Here is a 23,538-nt window from a genome sequence, read left to right on the forward strand (position 1 = left end):
CGTCCGACTTCAGCCAGGTCACGATCTCACGGTCCGTGAGTTCGAGCCCGTGTCGGGCTCTGGGCTGATGGCTCAGAGCCTGGAGCCTGTTTCTGATTCTGTGTCTCCCTCTCTCTCTGCCCCTCCCCCGTTCATGCTCTGTCTCTCTCTGTCCCAAAAATAAATAATAAAAACGTTGAAAAAAAATTTTTTTTAATTCCCATTGTATGGACAGACAAACTAAGGTTGGGTTAAATGGCTTGCCAAAAGCATACAGCTACAGCGGGCCACTGATGGGGCTTGAGACCAGGTCTTGCAGTTCCTCCTCCATCAGATACAGAGGCCTAAACTCCTGCAGAAACGTGTGATGGCTTGTGCAAGCAGTGGGTCCCAGCCTGGCCAAACATTAGACCTCACCCGGGTGTGGCTAGATGTTGCCAAGGACATGAGGCTTGGAGTCCCCACCCAGGTCCATTCAAGGAGAATCTCTGGGTGTGGGGCCTGGGCACCAGTATTCCTGGAGTTCTCCAGGTGGCTGCAATGGGCAAAACTGAAATCATTCTGTTAGTAATCCGGATCTGCTTCCTTCTTTCTCAAGGACCTGCTTTCCAGTTGTCTTTTTTTCAATAATAATGTTCTATTTCTCAAGTATAAGAATAATACTTATTTGTAGAAATTTTAGAAGAAAGGTAGGACGAAGAAAAAAATCGCCAAGAGATCCATTGTTAATATTTTGATGTATTCTCCTCTAATCTTTGTACATATCTACCTACAAATTTTGGTAATATATACTAATATTTTCTTTTGATTTCATATGGTAAATAGTTTCCAATGTTGCCAAATAGTTTTCAAAAACACTATTTTAATGTGAAAGCAGACAAGATTTTTAAATATACTGTCCCCAACATTAATAGTGATTAACATTGGACTCAATAAATAAACACTTAAGAAAATAAAATAAAATTAGTAAAATCATTATAATGGCTGCATAATAATTTAATGGGCTCACCTCCTATAAATCAGTCTTTAACATAGGACACTTAGATTGTTTCTAGTTTTCTGTTGTTATAAGTAAGTCTTCTATGAAGATCCTTGTACCTACATTTCTGTGCACCACTTTCTTAGAAGTGAAATTAATGAGCTGGAGGGTATAAACCTTATGAAGTTTGTTGATAAACATTGCTCAATTGCTTCCCAAAAAGGGTACATGAATTGCTGGTCCCCTCGGTGTAAAGAGAATTGGGAAAGAGAATTGTTACAGTCTTTGCAAAATTAAGTATTTTCATTCTGTGATCCGTCAGTTTGCTATGATTATTAATGAGGCTGGACTTTTTATATCTTTATTGGTCATTTGTATTTCTTCTTTTGTGAATGTTCATGTCCTTTGCCTTCCCCTGCCTTTTGGGTGTTTATCTTTTTTCTTACATATGAAGCATACTAAGTATATAACACTTTTCCATTCATTTGTTTTGTAAATGTTTTCCCTAAATTTATCATTTAATTTGGGTTGTTGACATACACAAGAGCTTATTGATTTTATGCTCAGAAATACCTTTAGACTGTTTGATCAGGTAAATAGTTACCAACAGTTTCTTCTACAAGTCTCAATGAATAAAAGCCTGCTTACATAGGAGCAGTTTTTCTGGTTAAGCAGGATTTTATTGGTCTGGACTAAGAAAACCAGTCCATCTCCTACAGGAACCTGACTTGAAATTATCAAAACTATAATACTTTTTAGTTTACATTCTTTGAACTACCCCACTGGCTACATGATAATGTAAAAAACATGTTGGTTGTTCCCATCTTTGTAGGGCAAAACATTTAATTTTTTTTAATGTTTATTTATTTGAGAGAGAGAGAGAGCCGGAGACAGAGCACAAGCAGGGGAGGGGTAGAGAGAAAGGGAGACACAGAATCTGAAGCAGGCTCCAGGCTCTGAGCTGTTGGCACAGAGTCGGACGTGGGGGTCGAACCCGCAAACTGCAAGATCATGACCTGTAGTTGGAGGTTTAACCTACTGAGCCACCCAGGTGCCTCAGTAGGTCAAAATATTTAAAAGCAAACAGTATGCATAGCCTCTCCCAAAAGACTGCCCCACCCACAAATTAACAAAGTCCGCTTTCTCTCTGATTTCAGAAATAGGGTAGGTTTTAGGAGGGTACCCCTGGGCCCTAGGTGGAGACTTTCTTTCAACCCAAGCCTCTCCGAGTCTCACGCCTTGGGGACAGACAGACTCTAAACCTGAGCAGGGTTGCTCTGGAATGTAATATCTGGTAGATATTTACACTAAAAAATTTTATGTTGCTTCTCTGACCTTCAAATTTAACTTGGATGCCCTGTATTTTTGTTTGCTAAATCTGACATCCCTGATCCTGAGGCTTCCTTTCAGTGGTGATGTTGGGGTCTGCATCCCAGGCGTGCCCACAGGAAGCAGTACACAGACGTCGCACAACTGGTAGATCACATAAAGGTGTTTACCTGCCTCCCTCCAAAGAGGCTCTCATGGCCAAGGGGCAGCCTCTTCCCTGGGCCCCAGGGATACTTTCTAAGAAACCCACTGCATTGACTTTTCTATACCAATCAGCGGGTACTTAGAAACCTAAGCTCTTCACCCAGGCCTTGTGGGCTGCTCCCAGGCTTCCTGCATGTCATGGTTCCTCTTCCTCCTTTTTCTAGCAGTTGTGAGGTTCTTCTTGGGCTGGTGGATCCAGGCAGGCCCAGGTAAGTGCCCATCATTGCCTCACTCAGGTGTCCTTAGCCCACTACACGTTTTTGTTTGAGTGGCCAATCTGTTCCCTGTGGCCTCTTTCTGCCTTGACACCTATTTTCTGTCTTACGGACTCTTGCTTCACTATAAATAATTAGATTGCTTTCCAAAAGTTGGATGCTCAAATTCATGTTTTATTGTGGTTTGAAGTGGCCAAATGACAGGTGGATGTGGGTCATGGCCTAGTCATGCCTCCATTAGGACAACCCTAAAGAATGGCAAGAAGAGGGAGGCATCAGCTCATACCCCCTCCCTGGCTTAGCAGATAAATAGTACAGTGTTGGCAATCCAGAATACTTCCCCAGGAACAGTGCCAGAGTGACCTCGAGTGACTCAGTCCGTTAGTGCAGGTGTTCCCACGATCGCCTCTCCCGCTCCATGGGGCACGGCTGCGTCCTTTTTACCTCTGGCCCATTTATCTCCAAAGGCTTCTAACGCAGAGCTTCTCAATTTTGAGGGTGCCTAGGAATCACCTGGAAGTCTTGTTAGAATGCAGACACTGAATGAGCAGCTCTGGGGCCTACTGAGAGTCTGCCCTCTTGACAAACTCATCGCACTGCTGCTGTAGGTCCACGGATCACACTTTGAGTGGCAAGCGTCTGAAGCTTTTCCTGATTGGCTGCAGGATGGCCCAGGCGCCTGGTCTTTTCAATTCCAGGGCTTTGGCGAAACCGCCAGGCCCAGGAGGTCGGAATCCAAGGCAATGTGATCCACGTCTGTGAGAAAGGCAACCGCAGGGAGAGGGCAAGGAGGTAAGCGGGAGTGAGAGCCGGGGAGCCGTGGGAAGCCTGAGAGAGGGGACAAATTCTGGACAGTTTAGAGTGGAGGTGGCAGGCCCTAGGGCTGCTTGAATATGTAGGGAAGGAGGTGTTTGGAGAGCTGTCGTCTCCAGCTGGGGAGGCTGAGGAAGGTCTCCTGCTCTGTGCCAAGCCGGGTGCCTGGGCACCTACACATCATTGCCTCCATTCTCTTAGGTAATACATAATATCCTTACTGATTATTGTATAAATTTTAACTTTGGTTGCCATGGCTATTTATAGTTAAAATATTGTAAGACCCTTTCCCTGTGAAGGGGGCAGAGCAATCAGGGGATGGGATGGCTTAGAAGGAGGAGACCATCTGAGCGTCTGCTACATACAAGGTCCGAGATAGGACATTGCCACAGTGTGGCTCATTTGATGCTCTGCAAAGGAACCTGCAAAGGAGCTAGCGTAAGTCCCATTTTTACAGATGAGAAGGAGACTGGGTGAGGGAAATCACCTTGCCCACAGTCACAAACCAGAACCTAGAGGAGTGGAAATGGAGCCCAGGCACCCGGAGGGAGCATCTCAGTGTTTGGGGAAAGGGAAGGTGTTGTGTGTGTGTGTGTGGGGGGGGGTGGTGCACAATGGCCAAGTGGAATGATGGGGGCTCTGAGGATTGGTCCCCTTGCACTGCACAGTTCCCGCAAATGGGGCTTGACCCTCACCCACAAAGGATATGGGGAAGGGGGAGCCTCAAGAATGAAAGGGGTGATCTCCAGTTCAGGTCTCAGATAGGACAGCGAGCAGGCTCCTGTCCAGCAGAGATGGAATGGGAACAACATATGGAAACAAGATAATGGGACAAACAGGGTGATGATGAAGAAGCCTTTTAGGGATGCTCAGCTCTTTTTAGGAAGCCTTTGCATCACTCTGGCTGGATTCTTAAGATTTGTAGCTCAGGAATTTCATGATTTTTATACTGCACATATTTTCTGTGGTCTCATCTCCCCAACTCTACATGGTTTTGTTTGTTTTTGTTTTTTACTAAGTCCTTTTTAAAAGGCTGACCTTGTTGGAGGATTTGATGTTTAAGTTTAACCAGGAGGTAGATAATAAGATCTTGGTCCAGCCAATTTCCCCCACCCCTGGACCTCAAGTCCCCATATATGCTGCTTCTTGGGTCTCTGGGCATGTCCCACATGTGCCTCAAATGGACATGTCCTTGCTGACTTCATTCAGCCACCTGCTCTTCCTCTGGGCCCCTTGGTGCTACCATCCACCCTGTTGCTCTTCCAGAAACCTTCTCTGTGTGCCCTCATATAATTGATCCCTATCCTGTTGACGTGAGTCACTAAATCTGTCTCCAGTACATCTCTGCATCCCCAGCCCACAACCCTAATGGAGACCACCATGGTTTTTTTTCTCACCTGGGTTTCTGCAACAGCCTTCCAGCTGGTTTCTCTGCCTCCATGCTGAGACTCTAATACATCCCCCATACCGCAGCCAGCACTGAGCAAGATGTGGTCCCTGTCCACAGCACAGTAGATGGGACAAATCTACTAAATCTACTAATGATGTGATTGGCAGGTTCAGTCTCGAGAGACCATCAAAGACTTCCTGGGGTGTCACCCGAGTTTAGCCAGGAAGGATGAGTGGGAGTGAAATGGCAAGAAGGCAGGAAATGCTTCTGCCGAAGCTGTGCTGTTTCAGAACTTTCCTTTAGCTGTCAGACCCCTGATGACACATATACCCCAAGTCCTTTCCTCTGCTGGATTCTGTCTCAATTTACAAATTAATGTCTACTGAGTTTGCCCCACTGCCACTCATCCCTTCCACCAGGCTTCCCTCGGGTCAGATTTCTTCCACCCTGGTCTAAATTTCTGAATCTAGTTCTCCAGTGGGAGGAATGACAACCAATCGAATGGGAATTTCAAGTATATGTCCCCAGGAGGCAGAAGCGTCCATGCCTGCCCTCATGAAATGGGCAGAACTGATCGCATTTACACCTACCTTAGAGACCCCACATCCCCGTCACATGCACACACTATTCCCTGTGTGTTATGAGTGCTGCTAACCAAATATTTTTGCTTCTGCTTCCAGGCACATGGCAGCATTGTACCTACTGCACTTCCCCAACCCCTCATGACTTGCTTTGGCCCGTGAAATGAGAGCAGAAGTGACTTGTATTACTTCCGGATGAACACTTGGAGAATTAGTGCTTGATTTGCCCCGTCCTCGCTTCCTGCCTTCAGGGTCGAGGAGGCAGCATGTCCAGTTCCAGCTGCCTGCGTCCCTGGGTGGCTGTGGGAAACAGAGCTCCTCTTGACCCACAATGGACACATTTCATGATTGAGGAATAAACTTTTATGTCACACCACTGTGATCTGGGGATTATTTGTTATTACATCAAAGCCAAACTGACCCTGACTGATACATCCCATCAAATCAAGGTCTGGGTCGGGGAGCACCGAGGTCTTTATCCCTGTTGGGTATTCAACAACCTGAGTCTCAGAGCCAAAGTTCCCACCCTTCTGCCCAGCCCCCTTGGGTTGGAAGATTTCCAGGTTATTTCATCTCTTTTCCATCATGATGAGGATCCATGCATTCTCCTTGCGAGTTATTTAGTCTATTTGATTCCACCTAAATTCAAAATGAAGTCACAGAAATAAAACGTGAAAGCATTTGCTGAGCTACTCAAAAACCTAGTCTAGATATCCTACACGTGTCACACTGACCCATGCATGTCCAAAGCAATCCAGTAATGCATCTCCCTTTCCCCAAGAGCAAAATGCCAGCGTCTGCCCCATATCAGCCCTGGCACCGGTAGGCTAATTTCAGAGGCCCTCGATCGTAGGCCCAGTTCTGCCACTTAGTAGTGAATGACCTTGGACAAATTACCTCTCTGAGTCCCAGTTCCCTTATCTGTAAAATGGTGATAATAATAATAAAAGCTGTGTCACAGAAAGAAAAGGAAAGTAACATTTGCATTTGGCGTGTTAGCCACTCTGCAGACAGAACCATAATGTACGTGAAAGTGCTTTGAAAAGGGAAAGCTCTACGCAAACATTAGCTGATAATATTTTTAACCAATACATGACCAAAGAAGAAACACATCCCAAAGCAAATAAACTTCCTTTAATCTTCAAAACCGAGCCCAGGCGTGGATGGACGTGGCTGTGTATTTACAGTTCTGCAAAAGGTTCCGCAGTACGAAGCTGCTTCTTCAAGTAGGGCAAATTGCTTATTAGCTAAAGAGAAGGAGCAGGATCGAACATCTCAGAGGAGGTTAGTCACATGCGATCATTTACAGGTTCGGCAAACGACCAACAAGCAGCGTTGATTCCACCAAGTGACTTCCAGAAGAACTACGCGGGCACTTCCAACTCAACTTCCTGTGCTCTTTGCCCGCCCGCTCATGCTGAACCGACCGCAGTTCCTCAGTGGAGCTGGAAGTCCTTATTTCCCAGCCCCACCTCCATCCCCAAAGGGAAACGCCCCCTGCCAACCTCGCAGTGCTGGCCGTCCACTGGGCTTGTTTCCTTCGCGACGGGATTTCCCTTTCTAACCCTTGGGGCAGCTGCAGCAGCCAGGTCCTGACCTCACCGGAGCAGTGGCCTAAAAAGGCTCAGTCTTCAGTCGCTGGGGGTGGGGCCCGCCACGCTGCTTAATAAAAAGAAGCCACTCTCGCTCTACCTCCTCTAAGCGCCTCGGGCCTGATCCTGGCCGCCGCCTGGGCGCTGAACTTGCTTCTCAACCGCTTCTACTAGTCCAGTGCTTCCCAAACTTGAGCGTGCGTCACCCCAAGGGCTTGTTACAACAGAGCGCCGGCCCCACCTCCAGAGTTTCTGCTAGAGTAGGTTTGGGGTGGGGCCCCAGAGCTTGCATTTCTAACAAGTTCCCAGGTGTTGGTGATACTGCATCTGGGGACCACAGTTAGCCAACCACTGCCTCTAGCTCAATGCTTCTGCCAGAGAGAGAGAGAGGCCCGCTGGGCACCTCCGCCACCGTCCCAGCTGCTCTCCCGCCCTGCGTGCTGTGTGAGGAAGGAACAACCCCGGCAGCACAGGGGGCTGCAGACCCGACACGGCAGGCTGGAAAAAACCAAACAAAACAAAAACCCTGGAAGCCTGTGGGTCTTCGGTGTCACCGGGATGTCATTGATCAGGTTCTACTGACCTCATTTCTTCATTCAGCACATATTGATTGAATGCTAAGTCTAGGGTTACGAAGGTGAAAAGACAAGGTCCCAGCCCTCCAGGAGCTCATAGTAACAGGGAGGGAAATGTGCAAACAATTACAATGCTGATAAGATAACTGTTGTAAGGGGGGGGGGGGGTGCATCAAACTTCTGTGGGGAGTAGGTGGAGCTCTGGAATCTGAGGAGCTGGGAAAAGTTTCATGGAAGAAATGGCATTTATGCCCAGACCTGCAGGATGGGTGGGAATTTGGCAGGTAGAAGGAGTAGCTGGAACCCCGGGGGGGGGGGGGGGGGGTGGGAAGGGGTTTCCCCAGGCACAGGGAATGAGCAAACAGAGACTGTCCAAGTGCAGGGTTCCAGAGGGAGAAGCAGTCCGGAAAATGACTGGCAGGTGTTGGGCTGGGCCTGGTTTCCCTCCCACCTCTCTGGCTGCTCCTTCTCAGTCTCTTTTGCTGATCCCCTGTCAACTGCTCTTCCTCATGAGCTGGTGTTCCCTGGGGCTCTGTCCTGGCTGCCTTTTCCTCCCACTTTCCCTGTCCACTACCGATGAGCTCCTCCACACCTGAGGTCTCACTTACAATCTACTCAGCAATGGGGTTCACGTGTGTGTGTTTCCAGCCCAGGCCTCACCCCCTCAGCTCCACATGGATGGCTCCAGGTATCTTTCCTCCCATACTCTGTATTGGTGAATGGCGCCAGCATTCATCCAGTTAACTAAGCCAGAGGACTTTGTGAAACAACCCTCTCAGGTAGCTGGTGAAGAGTTATTTGGCACAGTAAATTGCTCAGAATACAGAAAGATGCCAGGCTCAAATTCTGAGTCTGCCATTTTTTTAAGTTTATTTATTTATTTTAAGAGAAAGAGAGAGAGGGAGAGAGGGAGGGGCAGAGAGAGAGGGGAGAGAGAATCCCAAGCAGGCTCCGTGCTGTCAGCGCAGGTCCCAACTCGGGGCTCGATCTGGGGAGCCGTGAGACAAAATCAAGAGTCGGATGCCCAACCAACTGAGCCACCCAGACACCCCCGGAATCTACCATTTACTAGCTGAGTGACCTTGGGCAAGTTACTTAATCTCTGTTTCTTTATCTGTAAAATGAGTTTAATGATAATACCTAGTTCACAAGGTTGTTCTATGGATGAAACAATAACAGTTGTCATTTATTATTCCCTATGAAGAAACAAAAAAACTAACTGATCACAAGTAGTGCTGTCCAGAAAGCCCTAGGCCAAGTACTTTACTTGGATTGTCTCAGAAATTGTGAGTACCTTGTCCAAGGTCACTCTGCTAGCAAATGGCACAGCCAGGTCTGGAACCCAGAATTCTCTGTCCCTAAGCCACCTTCTTCAACCCAATTGTCACACGGTCTGTCTGGAGATTGTATAACAAATGGGGAAATCCTCATGTTATAACGTTAGTGAAAAGAGGGCAGAAAATTGTGTAATCAGTGTGCATACAACTGTTATAAAATTTAAAAAAGGAAACCGATCTACAAATAGAAAAGGCTAGAAAGAATTATAGAGAATGGTTAAACATGGTTGTATTTTGGTGATGTCTGTCTTCTAATTCTCTGTATTTTCTACATTTTCTTTAATATATATAATTTTATTAAAACAAAATTACTTAAAACATTAAACATTCATTACAGTGACAATTGCAAGTCCACAACCTGTTCTCATGTTTGATTGAAAATTACACTAAGTATCTCTTCTCAGTTCTAGACTTACTTCCCTGAACAGAAACTCTTTAGTCCTCTGTAACACGGGAGTAGGAAGTAGGTATTGCAGCCATATTCCCCACCCACCCACAACTGACAACCTGGCCACTGGAGCAGACTGTCAAAATAAGGCCTGGGAGGAGGAGGGAAGTTCCAGGCAGAACCCCGGCTTCTCCTACCGCCTAGGGCTTTCTGGACAGCGCTACTTGAGATCAGTTACTTTTTTTGTTTCTTCTAAATAGCCGGCCGAATGCTCTTTTTCCAGTTCTGGCTGAGTTGTTAGCTTCAGCCGGGCAGGGATGCCTGCCAGGTACCTGGCTCTGTGAGCACCGCCCAAACTGGTCAGGCCAGTCCGCCCCATGGCTGTTTCTGCCAGAACTTGCCCGCGCGCGCGAGTGTGTGTGTGTGTGTGTGTGTGTGTGTGTGTGTGTATGTTAGAGACCCACCCTTCTCTCCAGCAACCCAGGTAGGTGGAAGGCAGCTGTGGGCACCAGCCTGGCAGTCAGGCCAGATGGGTGGAGCTGAATTAATCTAACCTGGAATTTCAACTTGGCCTGCACAACAGGTGAGGGGAGAAAAAAAAAAAAAAAAGCAGCAGAGTGAACGGGCAGTTTGGCAACTTGGAAATATTCTTGTGCCTTGTCCCTTGTCCCCTGCCTGGAAAATAGCCCGGGGTGACTTCTCAAAGTGTCTGCACCGGGTAATGGGGCTTGGTTGCACCACGGCCCCCTTCATAGGCTCTCCGAGCCCCTCCTGAACGCTGTCCTCCTCCGTTACCCTCCGCGACGCGCCCGTTCCCCCTCCTCTGGGAGGCAGGGCGGGGGTATCGGATTAGTCTTTGTTTTCGACGCGAAAGAGCCGAGCGCGGCGCGGGGGAGGCTCGCGATGGCAGGGCCCTGGGGTCCGCCTGAGTACGGCGCTCGGCCGTGACCCCTGCGAGGGTGTCCCGTAGCCGGCCCGCAGCCTCTGCCCCCGGGTACCCTTTCCTTGCCGGCCAGGCTGACTCGGTACGCAAACGCGCGACGTCCCCCATTGTCCTGCCTCGGAATGAGCGAGCGGCAGCAGGGAGAGGGGGGTCAGTCAGGCCCGGGGCTCAGGGCCCCCGGGGGCTCCGGGGCCGTCCCAGACCTCTCGGGCCCGCAGGGAGCGGCAGGAAGTGGGGACACCGGGGCTGGCTCGGCCGAGGGCCTAGGCTAGGAGGTCCGCGTGCCCCACCCCGCGCGGCCCGCCTGGGCTGCAGAAGCGCGGGAGGGCGGGGGCCACTAGCCTGAAGGGGGCGGCAGGGTCCTGGGAGGGCCGACGCGGGGGTGGGGAGGTACTGCAGGTGCAAAGGCGCGGCGGCCGAGCCGGGCCCGGCCGCCACCCGCTTGCAGGCTGCTCGCTCCGTCCCCTCCCCCTCCGCGGGAACTCCCCCCTCGCGCAGCCCCCGGCCCGGTGGAGGGGGCGGCGGGGCCGGCGGGGCTCGGCGGGGCCGCACGTGCGCGCCCTCCCGGGCGGGGGAGTCCCCGGGCGAGCACGTGCCGCGGCGCGCGGGGGGCGGGGAGTCCCGCGGACGCCTTCATTGCTGCTGCTGCCGCCGCGGCCGCCGCTGCCTCTTCCTTCCTCCTGCGCCGTCCCCTCCTCGGCCCGGGCGGGGGGCTCCGCGCGCCCAGCTCGGCCCGGCCAGGCGCTCCGTGAGGCGGGCGCCCCAGGCGGCGGCGGCGGCGGCCGCGACGGTGGTGGCGGCGGCAGCGCGGGCCGGGAAACTTTGCCCCTTTGTGCGCTCCGCCCCGGAGGCGGCGGGCAGGTCGGTGCAGTCGGTGCCTTTCCGGCTCCGGGGTGGGGGAGGGGAGGCGTGGGGGGCCCGGCCCGGAGGGGGGGGGTGTGGGGGAATGGGGGAGGGGACGGCCCGGGGGCCGGCCGGGGGGGCCGCTACTTTGTTGCGGGGGACGGGGCGGGGGTGCTACGGGTCACAGTGTAGCGGAGCCGGGCGGGGGCGGCGGGGCGGGGCGGGGGCTGCGGAGCCGCCAGAGCCGAGCGGCCGAGGCCCCAGAACAAAGGAGCCCGAGCGGCGGCGCGCGCGCGGCCCGGCCCGGCCCGAGCTGGAGCGCGCCCCCCTCCCCGCGCCCCCTCGTCGGAGCGGGCCGCCCTCCCCAGTCTGGCCGGCGGGCGGGGGGCGCGGCGGGGCGGCCGGCGCGGGCTACCCCGGGCGCGCCCCTGTCCAGGCCGCTTCTGTGCCGGGGGCGCTCGGGCAGCCCCGCCGAGTGAAGCTCTCAGCAAACTTTATTTTGAAAGCTCTGCTCCCTTGGGGAGGCCCTAGCGACCTCCAGTGAGGGGTGTGTGTGGGAATTTTGGTGAAACTCTCCCAAGCCCGTGGGGGTGGGGCAGAGGACAACTTTATTAGACATCTCACCTTGACCACCCCTTTAAATTCGTTGAGCAGGTTCCCTCAGCATCCCATCAGGCGCTAGGCCTCCTCCCCCAGGCAGGGAGTGGGTGCTGGTGCGCCCTGCCAGAGGTTCTGGGCAGGACTTCATTTGAGCAAGCCCTTTCTCTTCCCCCATTTTCTCTCCTTCCAGAAGCAGGAAGAGGTAACATGTGAAAGTTGTCCCTGAGCCTCAAGTGATGCGCTTCCTCTTTCTGTCTCTCTTTTAGGCAGCGCTGCCTTCTCCATCATCCTGACCCCAGAGGACAATTACCAGGAGGAGAAACTCCTCACCCTGCCCAGCCCCCACCACACACTCACCTGCTCACCTCATGCCTGGGTCCAGGGTGGGTGAGGGTGAAGAACCCACCCAGTCAAGATGATCCCTTCTCTGGGGACCGCTGCTGGTGTCCTGCCCCAGATCCTGGGCCCCAGCAGTTGGGAGAGTGGCCCCCAGCTGAGCCCTATCAGACTGCTGCAGAGGAGGTGAAGAGGGGTTGAGAAGAGGCACCCATCCTGGAGTCTGGAGCTACTTGCCTTCACCCGCGTACACTCTTGACTGTTTTAGGAAAGAAGGACCTGGTGGTGGCCTTTGCAGGCAGGCAGGAAGCTGGACCGTGGCTTTACTCTGGCACCTATGCCCCTACCTCTGGCAGCGTCATGAGCCAGTTTCAGGTGCCCCTGGCAGTCCAACCAGACCTGCCAGGTCTTTATGACTTCCCTCAGGGCCAGGTGATGGTAGGGGGTTTCCAGGGACCTGGGCTCCCCATGGCCGGGAGTGAACCCCAACTCCGAGGGGGTGGAGATGGGCGAAAGAAACGAAAACGGTGTGGTACTTGTGAGCCGTGCCGGCGGCTGGAAAACTGCGGGGCTTGCACCAGCTGCACCAACCGCCGCACGCACCAGATCTGCAAACTGCGCAAGTGTGAGGTGCTGAAGAAAAAAGTGGGGCTTCTCAAGGAGGTAAGCTGGCCCTGGTTTGGCTACCCTGCCCTTGCCGTGAGGGTGCTGTCCTCACAGGGTCTTGCTGAAGACGGTTAAGCCCAGTCTACCGTTCTGATCCTTTTGGTCTAACTTTCACTGGGGCCATGTGTGGGAGCTGTCTTGCTGACAGTTTGTAAGAGAGTAACCACGGAGCGGGGGTCTCCAGCTAGCACGCTCCTCTCTGATGTTTGCATTTGATGGAGGACATACCCAGCCTTATTTCTAGAAGTTGTGTGTGTGTGTGTGTGTGTGTCCTACTTGAAGCCTCAGATGTATTTCAAGGTCACACCAATGCTTGGGTGGCATGGGAGTGATGGTGTCAGGTAAGGGGTGGATTTGGAAAGAAAGATTTGGAGTGACAGGGTGCTTTTGTGCTGCCCTGATGAATGGGATGTTTTGATTTTCCTAAACTGTTTCTCGAGTACCACCGTTTTTCTCAGAAAGCAGGAGAGCCTATTGGAACTGGATATTTAATGACAACCCATGATTTGGGTTTCCCTACTGGACTGAGGACTTCTTGGGGTCCAAGACTTTTCTTTATCTCTGTGTTCTCAGGACCTGGCTCAGTTCCTTGATGTGTAGTCGGCACTCAGATACTAATTGAATGAATGAATGATGTGCTTTTGAGACACTGTCCAGCCCAGGGAAGAGTACTGCCTTCATTTGGAATAGGGGGATGGAGGGAGGAAAGGAGTGGGGACGAAATGAAAGGGGGAAGCGGAGAGGTAGTGACCCTGCACTGGCCATCGTTCCCTTCTATTCTGGTGGCTGGCTGCCAGCACGAGGTTGGTGGCAGCCTCCATAGCGCAGAGTTGGCAGAAGTAGGGCTGAGCGAAGTTGAGCAGCTCGGGAGAGCGGTGTAGCGGCTTGAGGTCGCTCCAGGCAGCGGAACTGGCGCTGGACAGAGCCGGAGGCCTGCGCTGTCTGTGGGGCTCCTGTGCTGCGCCACTGATTTGTCCAAGGGCTCAGACAACTCAGGCCCCCTCTCCGGGGTTGTCTTCTCCCTGGGGAAATGGAGGGGTTGTGCTTGATGGCCTTTGAAGCCCTTTCCAGCTGGGCTGGGAGCCGCCGCGGTTCTGAGGGCTAGGGCACCTGTGGCTTCGATGGGCTGGCGGCTGGCGCTCGGGATTTCCCTGTCCGCTGAGCGCCCAGCTGTGCCGTGAGCTTGGTGGGGCTGTGGTCCCGTGGCTGGGAAGAGAGCTCCAAGTGCTGGGGGCAGGGAAGTGGGTGTTGCTGGGATGTCTTCTGCCCCTTTTCACTTTCTCTTGTCCACTCCTGTGGAAGCTGCATATAGCGGCCCAGGACCACAGACTCTGTGCTCTGTTTCCCTGGTCTCTGATGAAAGCAGACATCTGGATCACATGTGCAGCTCCCCCTCACCCACCCCCCCAGCTGGGAAGCAGTGTCCGGTCCCTGTATGTTGCTGGTGTTGTGGGGAGTTGGCATCCTGCTGGCCCAGGGCCCTGTGGGTCACTTCTGAAAGGGAGCAGGGGAAGAGCAGGGGTAGACTTCACTCCTGGGCATGAGATCTAGTGTTTTGGAGTAAGGAAGAGTTGTTCGGTCTACTTTTAAAGCTTGGTTCCTCTGCTTGCTTCCTTGAGGCATCCATCCCATCTTGCCACCCTCTTTGTTTCACTCCACTCCTCCTGTGGCCAAACCTGAGGAGTAGGGGGGCTGAGCTTTCTGAACTGGGTGTTCCTGGAAGTAGAGGACATGGTGAACTGTGTTTAAGCTTTTCTTATGGCACTGATGCGCACATCTGAGTGAAAGGGGCAGGGAGTGAGGCCAGTGTCCTGTCATCCTCCTGCATAAGCTGCTGACCTGGGCTGCTTGGTGATCATGGTTAAGATACAGGGATCTGGGTTGGCTGAGGCTTAGACACAGCCCTGCTGAGAGATCCGTATCCATGTAGAGCTCATCGGTGATGGCTGCCCATCTCAGCCACCAGGGTCTGTGGCTGGTGGCCCGTGGTGTCCCAAGACAGAAGGACTACACACTGGTGTATAGACCAGTGCTGGCCCGCAACAAAGTTCTTTGGTTTCTAGAGAAACCGTGGAAAGGGGACAATGAAGTGACCTTTTTTCTTAAAACTATTTTTGACTTGTTTTAAGGATAGGGCCTTTCTAATTGATGCTCAAAATGCAGTATCTTTTACAATTCGAAGGTGTTGGTAGAAAGTAAATCTATTTTTTTTTTAAATCTTTACTTGGTAAAATATAAAATGGTAACTAGTGTCTACATCCACAACTTTTTTTATTGGTCCGTGAAAGCCGAAAGCAGGGGAACCACTGTCCAGGCTACACTGCATTTAATGAATGTATCTCTGGCGTAGTCACGGAGCCAAGAAACACCCCGAGAGGCTCTGCCTGAGTGAGTCCAAGAGAACCAGCCCCAGGGGGACTGCTGGGACCTTAACCATTAGATCGGAGCAGCCATGTCACCATGTCACAGGAGAGTCCCAGGATTGGGGAGGTTGGGAAAGGGGGAGACGTGTTACTGGCATCAGAGTGTTTTTTTTTTTTTTTTCCTCGGCTCAGGTATAGGACTTTAGAATTTGGCCCTGATTCTTCAGGTGGGACAAGACACAGCATCCAGGAGTCTCCTGGGAACCAGTCCATCTCCTTGCATCCCTGCTCCCTGGCATTTCCTCTTCTAGGCACCTTTTCCTTCCAGCCTGTCTCCACCTCCCCCTGCTTCTTTGAGCTGTCTGACAACTGCTTTGTATCATTCTGTAAGGGGGAACGTTGTCTTGGGTTTCTCTGCTCCTCACTCTTTTTTGCAGTGTGTGTGTGTGTGTGTGTGTGTGTGAAGGGGGAGGTGCTGTGGAGCCCCTTCACTCAGAAAAGAAGTTCAGCATTTTAAGACTAGAAACAGTTCCCAGGGAAGGGCCCTCCCACCAGAACCAGGTGACTGCTTCTCTGGGACCAAAAGTGAGGTAAACACCTTCAAGTGGTTTATTCCTGTACCGTGATTTTCCTTTCTAGTGGCAGGAAGAATTTAGATCCTAGGCTGATGTCCGAGACTGTTAGACTTCACATTCTTTTCACCTGAGTCGTGGCTTGTAGCACAAAGAAGATGTCTAATTAGAAGTTAGGACGTGGTGGGTATGGAGACAAAGTAGGCCTCAGACCCCAAAGTAAGCCCTGTGCTGCTTACTGTCTTGAGCGTTGGTTTCTCATTTGTCAGATGGGGTAACTTTTCTCTGCGGGGTTGTTGTGAGGATTAATGGAGATTAAAATATGCATAGTGTCTGGCACATAGTAGGTAATCAAAAGGCAGTGACAACACATTCCTAGAACATCTAGGGAAGATGGCTGGGAATTAGCCTCAACTCTGGGGGGGTGGAGATGGGTGGAGAAACGGAAACAGTGTGGTACCTTCACGCATAAATGATTGTGCATTCACCTCTAAGTCGTAATTGTAAAGATATATAATACAAATTAGGTGTTTATCTCAAGACATCTACTAGCTTGTTTATAGAAGAACCATGGAGCCAGGCAGAAGGAGGGAAGAATTTGCCAGCCTCTCTGCTGAGGAAGGAGGTTAGACACTCAGGAGCAAGGAGCTGCTGTGGTCTTGGGCCTTCTTGGGCCTGAGAAATTGCTCGTGGGTGAGCACCTGATAGGAAGGGTAGGAGAATAACTATGGAAAAAGCAAACAAACCCTGTTTGGAAAAACATGTGTGGAAGGTTGGAAGCATGATTGAGAACATTGTGGGTGAAAAATGAAGAGAAATGGGAATATATATAGTGTGAAAACACCATCTAGCTCTCAGCCAAGTGGATTTAGTGGCTGAAACAGCTCTCTATTGCCGTTTTGAGACAAGATACCTCAAAATTGGGGATCTCTCAACAATACCAGAGTATCTACCGATTCTTGCCTTTCCTGTCGGTAGTCCAATGTTCCTGAAGACAGAGGCTGTGGGGAGGGATGCTTTCAGGCTGGCACCAGTTCCCACCAGCAAAAGGGAGAAGTAATTGGTAAGATAGAAGTGGTGAAATTCTTTAGAGAAAGGAACCCCATCTTCCCCCTTTGTGAAGCCAGAGTGAAGACTGGGCAAGGAGCGGCATTTACCACAGACTTCAGAAATCATCTTTCAAATGCAAAGAGTTTTTAACCCCAGGCCCACAGACTAAAAGGGAAGTTAGCTGGAAGGATGGGATTGCTCTTTAAAAAGGAAATGCTGACAGAACAGTCCTGAATGGTGCCCCAAGGAGGAAGGTGATGGGACTCTGGGAGAACTGAGCCATCTGTGTGGCTACATGGGCTGCTGTTGTGTGAGCGCAGATGGTGGAAGACCATGCTCCTTATGTGGAAAGGGGGTGTGTGTCACGGAAGGCAGATTGAGGAGTGGCCTGACCCCTTAAGAGGAGTGTCAGGAAGTACAGTGGCCAGAATGTGCTGAGGCTGGTGGAAAATACTCAAGACAATAAACGTCTTTTATATATTCCCGGCGAGAATGAGAAAAGGAAGTGTAGGCTTACAACTTCGGGTACATAGCTGGTGACAGAGAGCAGCCACTGGGCCCCTGTCGTGTTGGGAGGAGTGAGCTGGGGAAAGACCGCAGCGTGTGTGGTTAGGAAAGGAGGGCCAGCCAGCTGCCTTAACCTGAGTCTGAGCCATTCACTCCCTGCCGAACACCTTCACATATGCTCACAGAATGCCAATTTTTATGCAATTATGATGGTTGAAAGAGGACTAAAAGATCAGAGACAGGCAAAAAGTCCAATTCTTCAAAGAGATTTTGGAAACGATAAACGCATACGCTTGACGTTAATTTTGGACAGCTCTAGAGCAGATTGTTAGAAAGATGGTTTGGGAGACTAGAAAGGCACGTGATGAGCCTTGGGAGGTGGGGGTGTCCCTATGGCTTTCTATAAAGCAGTTCAGCCAAATGAATAAATCTGGATTTCTGCAAATAAATGATGGTATCTCCTGCAGCTCCTTGGACAGATCAGAGGGTCGGTTTTTGATTTAAAGTCATCCTGAAGAGAGGGCACTGGGGTAACTGCCCGTTCAATCTTTTTATCAACCACGTGGATCAGGGATTCCACATTGTGATCCCCTGGGTCCCACTCCCAGGGATTCTGATTTAACTGGTCTGTGGTGAACCCAGTTGGGCTGGGGCACCCCAGGTGTACCTGGTGTTTAGTTAGAGTGGAAATTCTCTGGTGCAGTTGAGAGACTGAGGTTATGGGCACCGACCTGGGCTCTTCTGCAGAGTGCTTGCCTGAGTCTTAGAGTATGTGAACGACCATACATCCTCCTTTGCTGATCAGTGGACCAGCAGCATGGACATTGCCTGGGAGCTTGTTAGAAATGCAGAGTCTTGGGCCCTATCTAGGACCTCCTGAATCAGAATCTGTACTTTTACCAGATTCCCAGGTGATTTGTATGTCCATGAGAGTTTGAGGAGCTGATCTGCAGCGCCTCTGTGACTGGGAGAAGGGGATGGAGTTGGAGAAGGGGGCAGAAGTCAGTCTTGATGAACAGGTAGAGAACTCCAGTTGCCAACAAGAATAAGGAAGATGACTAATCCATTTCTTTACCTGCAGGCCAGGGAGACAAGATCCTCTTGAGATTTACTTCAGGTTTATTCTTGTTCTTCTGGTGCCCATTATTTTATAGTCTAGTGAGTTATCAATAAAACCCTTTAAGTTTGTGTGTGTGTGTGTGTGTGTGTGTGTGTGTGTGTGTGTTTAGAATAGTCAGGAAAGGGCTCTCAGAAGATGTCTGGTGCTAAGCAGCCTGACTCAGAATCTTGGAGCCCATGAGAGAGTAGTAGTTGGTGGTGGTTGTGAAGAGGAGATGTGTGTTTATAGAACCTTGGGTCTTATGGGAGGGTCTGGAGACTTATGGAGGAGAAGGCATGTGTACCGTCTTCAGAAGATGTAGGTAGGGAGTAGTAGGTGTGTCAGATAGATAGGTGGGTGGGGTGGCGTGCTGATGGTGGCAGTGCAGGTATTAAGTTGAATGGTAGAACGAGGGGTTAAGGAGATTGGGGCAGTCTAGAGCAATGGGCTCCAACCAAACTTGATGGAATGTAATCAGGGTAAATCTAGGGTATTGTGCTTGTTTAAAAAGAGAAAATGCACAAGCAAGGAACCCTGGTTTCCTAGCAAGTAAGAAGAGCTGAAACTCTAAAAGAGATGTTGACAGCCTATCTCGATCTGTCAGAGTGGCCACATGCAGGATGACTGAAGGAAATGGCTCTGCCGCTTGGAAATGAGGAATGCTAAGGTAAGTCTTATGTGAAAGAGGGAGTCAATTTCTATGTGTAGAGGGGTGTGCAGAACTTTTGGAAGTGCGTGGAAGTTATAAGCAGGGAGATTGAACCTATGTTAGAAAAAAAAGAATCGTCTAGGGGCGCCTTGCTGGCTCAGTCATTGGAACATATGACTCTTGATCACGGGGTCATGAGTTCAAGCCCTACTTTGGGCATAGAACTTACTTGAAAAAAAAAAAAAAAGATAAAAGACAAAAGAATCATGTAGCATTTACAGCTATTCCAGAAGTGGAGAGCCAGGCCTGAGAGAGGAGTGCATTTCTTGTACCTGTACCTGTACATGTCTGGGTGGAGGCTGGGTATTGACTGGCAGGGGTTTTATGAGGACTTTCTGTATCAGGTGGGACTTCTATGTTTGGTGTCTCTTGCTAAGACCGTAGAGTATAACATCAGGTCTGTTTTTGTATTCCTTAGACAACTACATTGCAGAAGAAACACCTCTCTTAGGCCGTAAAAGTTTTTGATCAAGATCTAGACAATTGCAGACCTAATCGCAGACCTAGGTTGGAGTAGAGTGTGAACTTTCTGAAACTTTCTGCCAATTGGTATGTGACTGTAGAGGGGTGTGTTTCTTCAGGGGAGAGGGTCAGTGATTTTGTGCAGATTCTCAGTAGTATTCATGGCCTCCCCAAATTTAAGAAATATGCCCTACCTGAGCTGTCCAGTATAGTATTCATTAGCCATGTGTGGCTGTTTCAATTTTAATTAAAATGAAATAACATTAAATTCAGTAACTCAGTTGCACTAGCTACTTTTCAGTGGCTAGTGTCTTGGGTATGGGACAGCACAAGATATATTTCCATTACTATGAGAAGTTCTATTGAACATGGAGTTTCCCTGTGATCTCTGAGCCCTCACTGAAATCTGTATCTGGGTTGGGGAAATCGTGGTTTCTGTTGTCTGCTCTCAGAAGGATATTTTGGATTGGGATCCCTGTCCCCACCCTAAGGTAAGTGGTGAAGGGTGTGGAAATGAATAGTGCTTTTCCTGGGTTCTAACACACGCTGAAGCTCATTGCTTCTCCTTGAGGGCATGGGCCATGTTTTATTTACCTGCCATGGGGAAAGAATAACAATAGAAATGTGGTGGGGCTCCCCCATCAAAGGCTGTCTCTGAAGCTCCCTAGGGAGAAGTGGTCTCTAATGCCCACAGTCTTGACCAGCGGCCTTGGTGGACCTTGTCCATGTTTACATCTAGCCCTGAGCCTGTTGTCTCCTCTCAGCGTTGAGCCTCTCATTCTGGAGAAGGCAGTGTGGGGACCAGGCGAGTTGGAAGGCCACATCAGGGATCTCAGGAGTTGTCACTACTTCCACGCCCTCCTTCCCATCACTTCTTTGCAGCTCCCTTGTGGGTTGAGGGCAGATGCTCAGGAAGAGAGGTGTTAGAAAGGAAAGGCACCCCTTCATCTTCCTTGAGCTGTGCTGCAGCTCAGCTGGCTGTTCCAGGGAGAGGCGTTCAGGGCTGCTGCGTGGGCCTCTACCTGAGTGTGGCCGTGCAGGGCGGAGGCTGCTGGCACACCTGGAGTGGACACACCCCTCTGTGGCCTTGTCTCCTGTCATTTGCATAAGAAATCTGATAACCTAAGTTTTTATTGGTCTTTGAGGGAGGGAGAAAAGAAAGCGGGCAGGCAGCTCATTGTAGGGTGACTGGCTGGCCTTCCGGTGACCCCAGGTCTGGGGGTTGCCTGCTTGCTTCAGGTTGCACAAGATCTTCCTGCACTGCTGGCTCTGACCTGTACAAGAGCCGAGTGCAGTATGCCCTACCTCCCCACACCCGTCAGGGAGTCCGTGGACAGAGTAGTGTACCTATCACTGCTGGTCGGGCAGCAATTCTGGATTTTCCACATGGAAGGGAGATTCTAGTGGGCAGAGTCATTTGGGGGTATGTGCCAGACTGCACTGTGCCCCATAGGCCCCCACCCCTCCTCATTACTGCCAGAGGAAGCCTCGGGAAGGGTGTGGAGGTGCCGGGTCAAAAACGAATACTGAGGCACTGGACTAGATTCTGTTCCACTTCTGAGCCATTCGTGCGGGAAGGACCCTGAGCGGCTTGCTCTTGACTTTTCTCTTTTTATTGATTGCTCTGCTCTTCAAGGGTAAGGATTCATGCCCCAGTAAGGAGTGGGGGGTTGGGAAGAGCTAAGTGCTAGGACAAGGAGGAGAGGCACCTTCCCAGAATGTTTCCTTCGTCCCGGGCCTCACAACGTCCCCAGTGCGAGGGGGAGGGCAATTCCTCTCTCTGGCATCGGCCACAGTTTTCAGTGGTGGGGGGATGGGCAGGACGTCCTCTGCTTTGACTTGTAGACCTGCGAGTTGCCTTCCCAGCCTGATTCAGAGAGTTGCCTGGGACTGGCTGTGCGCAAGGCACGCGCGCGCTTGGAGCCTCAGCTGCGGGTAAAGAGGAGGCAGCGCTTACTCCGTCCTTAATGAGCTCACAGTCTGGGGAGGGAGACAAGCATGGAAACAAATAATTACAGTACGGTGTGTCAGGGCTGTAAGAGAGGGACGCCTCCAAGGCAGAGATGAGCCTTACTTACCTTTGGACTCAGTGGGGAGGGGAAGGGACAGATTCTGAGAGTTTCAGTGTAGCGATATGTGAAGGACAAGGGGGCTTCCAGGAGGAAGGGAGCATTGTCCCTGAGCTTGAGGTGTGTAGAGATGCTTCTTGAATGCTCATGGCTGGTGGCAGGGTGTGGAAGGCTGCGGACAGACAGCAAGGGGCCACCTGAGGGTGTTCCCACGTTCTCCGGGTGAAAGGTAAGACGCGCTTTGTGTTAATTCCTCTTGGAAGTCTTCCACGGGCGCTGTCCACAGGTTTGTAAACCACTCAGCATTCCTGTCCCACCTCTCAACCACCTCTTAAGGTCCGTGTTGTTTGCCTGGATCCTGGAACATTTGGTGGCCCAAGGCTGTTGTATTTGGGGTGGGGAAACCCAGATGCGGCTCGTAGACTGCAAGACTTTCTCACAAGCATCTAGGAGGCGGGCAGGGTGTGGGCAGAGTTACAGCTGCTACCTGTTAGCTGGGGTGGGGGAGGGGGCAGGTGCATTCTGTTTGTTAATATGGAAACTTGTGGTGGGGTTGTTGGCTGGTTCTGATAGTATTCCCTCGGACTTTGCTGGGTGCATGGGTTCAGTTTGTTTCCGCTGCATCTCCAGAAGCACCTTTTCTCCTCCTCTCCTTCTCCTCCGCACACTGCACACTCCATCTCCTCCTCCTCTTCCTTGTGATTGCTGTTGACACAGACTTCCGCTGCCAAAGCTAATTGTGAGGCCTGATCAGTGAATGAAGGCAAAGGCAGTTCCCATGACAACCGCAAAGAGTTTCAAATATAGGGGATGATGTGTGTGATGGGCTGCAATTACTTGGGTGGAAATTGATGCGTGGACACCGGGGACTTCAAACATAAGCTCTGAAGGTGGAGGGGGTATTGGGTTTCTTTGGCAGGATCCTTTGTGTGATGGAGAGGGAAGGAAACGAGGGTGTGACTCCCCCACAGTTGACTCTAGGTGCCTTCAGTGTGCGCAAAACCCCTCAGGGGCTTGGGGAAGTCACGACTCCAACCATTCTGGTTGAGGAGGCAGGACACCCAGAGGGACAAATATCAGTAGCAAGTGTCAAATGAGAAACATTAGAAGTGCTGTCAGTTGGCAGAGGCCTGGGGTAACCCTAGAAGGCTTCCTGGAGGAAGTGGGTCTTGAACTGAGCTTTAAAGGAAAGCTTTGTGGGGAATGACCTCATTCAGGACACAGCTATGCCAGAGAAGTCTGTCTACCTCCTGCCAACTCTAGAAGAGGTAAGTTGATATGAAAATCATAGAACTACACAGAGCAGCCCCAACTGTATCACTGTAAGTGAAGGGGTGGCAAGAGCCCTGCTCAGTCATTCTCTCACTGTGTGACCTTAGGCAAGGTGCTTGGCCATCCTGTAAACTGATTTTTCTTATCTTTAGAATGGGCATGAATAACTCCTGTTTCCCTGGTTTGTTTTGCGGATTAAGTAGGAGATGATACATCATGTTCCAAGTATGGGGCCCTACAATGAGGTTGATGTTTGTTTGACGTTCCTGTACAGGCTCCTGAATCTATGTCTGGATGTGTCCCCATTCCCTAGTCTTTGTATATCAGTGTGGTTTCCGGCCTGTGGGTATCCGTGTTCCTGAGGTTCTCAGTATTGGGTAATCTGTGTGTTCTGAGAGTGAGTGAATCCATCTGCCTCTCCCCAGTGGGGAGGGCTGTAGCCCCATTCCTCTTGCTGGGAGTATAGTGGGACTGGGGTCATGATAGAAAGTGGGGAGGAACCCTCAGTCCCCAGGGGTCCCAAATACCTCTGGGTTAGTCCCTGAGAAGACCAAAATGTAGAAAGGCCAATAGAGATGGGAGATAGTTGATTGTATTGTGGGGGTATGGTGCGTGTCTCTGCTGGGAGCATGCACCTTTGTGACTCCTTAGAGCCCTGGCATTCC

The 23,538-nt window shown here is 51.0% G+C and overlaps 1 protein-coding gene and 1 long non-coding RNA gene across 7 annotated transcripts in view; both read left to right on the forward strand.

The window, feature by feature from the left end:
* The first annotated feature begins 200 nt into the window (after nucleotides 1–200).
* LOC123580972 lies at nucleotides 201–5,867 on the forward strand. 2 transcript variants are annotated; one of them, XR_006703549.1, is made up of 3 exons: nucleotides 201–2,700; nucleotides 3,315–3,498; nucleotides 5,590–5,867. It is a non-coding gene; the product is annotated as an uncharacterized LOC123580972 (long non-coding RNA). The 2 variants fall into 2 exon arrangements; XR_006703548.1 differs by lacking the exon at nucleotides 201–2,700 and having other exon boundaries at nucleotides 2,707–3,498.
* Nucleotides 5,868–9,841: 3,974 nt separating this feature from the next.
* Nucleotides 9,842–23,538, forward strand: part of TET3 (tet methylcytosine dioxygenase 3) — a 106,724-nt gene continuing 93,027 nt past the window's right edge. For 2 of the 5 annotated variants that reach the window (XM_045446514.1, XM_045446518.1), the window contains exons 1-2: nucleotides 10,975–11,186; nucleotides 12,035–12,767. In XM_045446514.1, the coding sequence (XP_045302470.1) occupies nucleotides 12,465–12,767 (303 nt within the window). In that variant the 5' untranslated portion in view covers nucleotides 10,975–11,186; nucleotides 12,035–12,464. Of the gene's footprint in view, nucleotides 9,966–10,287; nucleotides 10,408–10,974; nucleotides 11,187–11,597; nucleotides 11,716–12,034; nucleotides 12,768–23,538 lie in introns of those variants that run through there. The other 3 variants (XM_045446515.1, XM_045446516.1, XM_045446517.1) reach the window with 3 other exon arrangements.

Source organism: Leopardus geoffroyi, chromosome A3 (assembly GCF_018350155.1).
Source record: "Leopardus geoffroyi isolate Oge1 chromosome A3, O.geoffroyi_Oge1_pat1.0, whole genome shotgun sequence".
In the NCBI taxonomy this organism is placed as follows: domain Eukaryota; kingdom Metazoa; phylum Chordata; class Mammalia; order Carnivora; family Felidae; genus Leopardus; species Leopardus geoffroyi.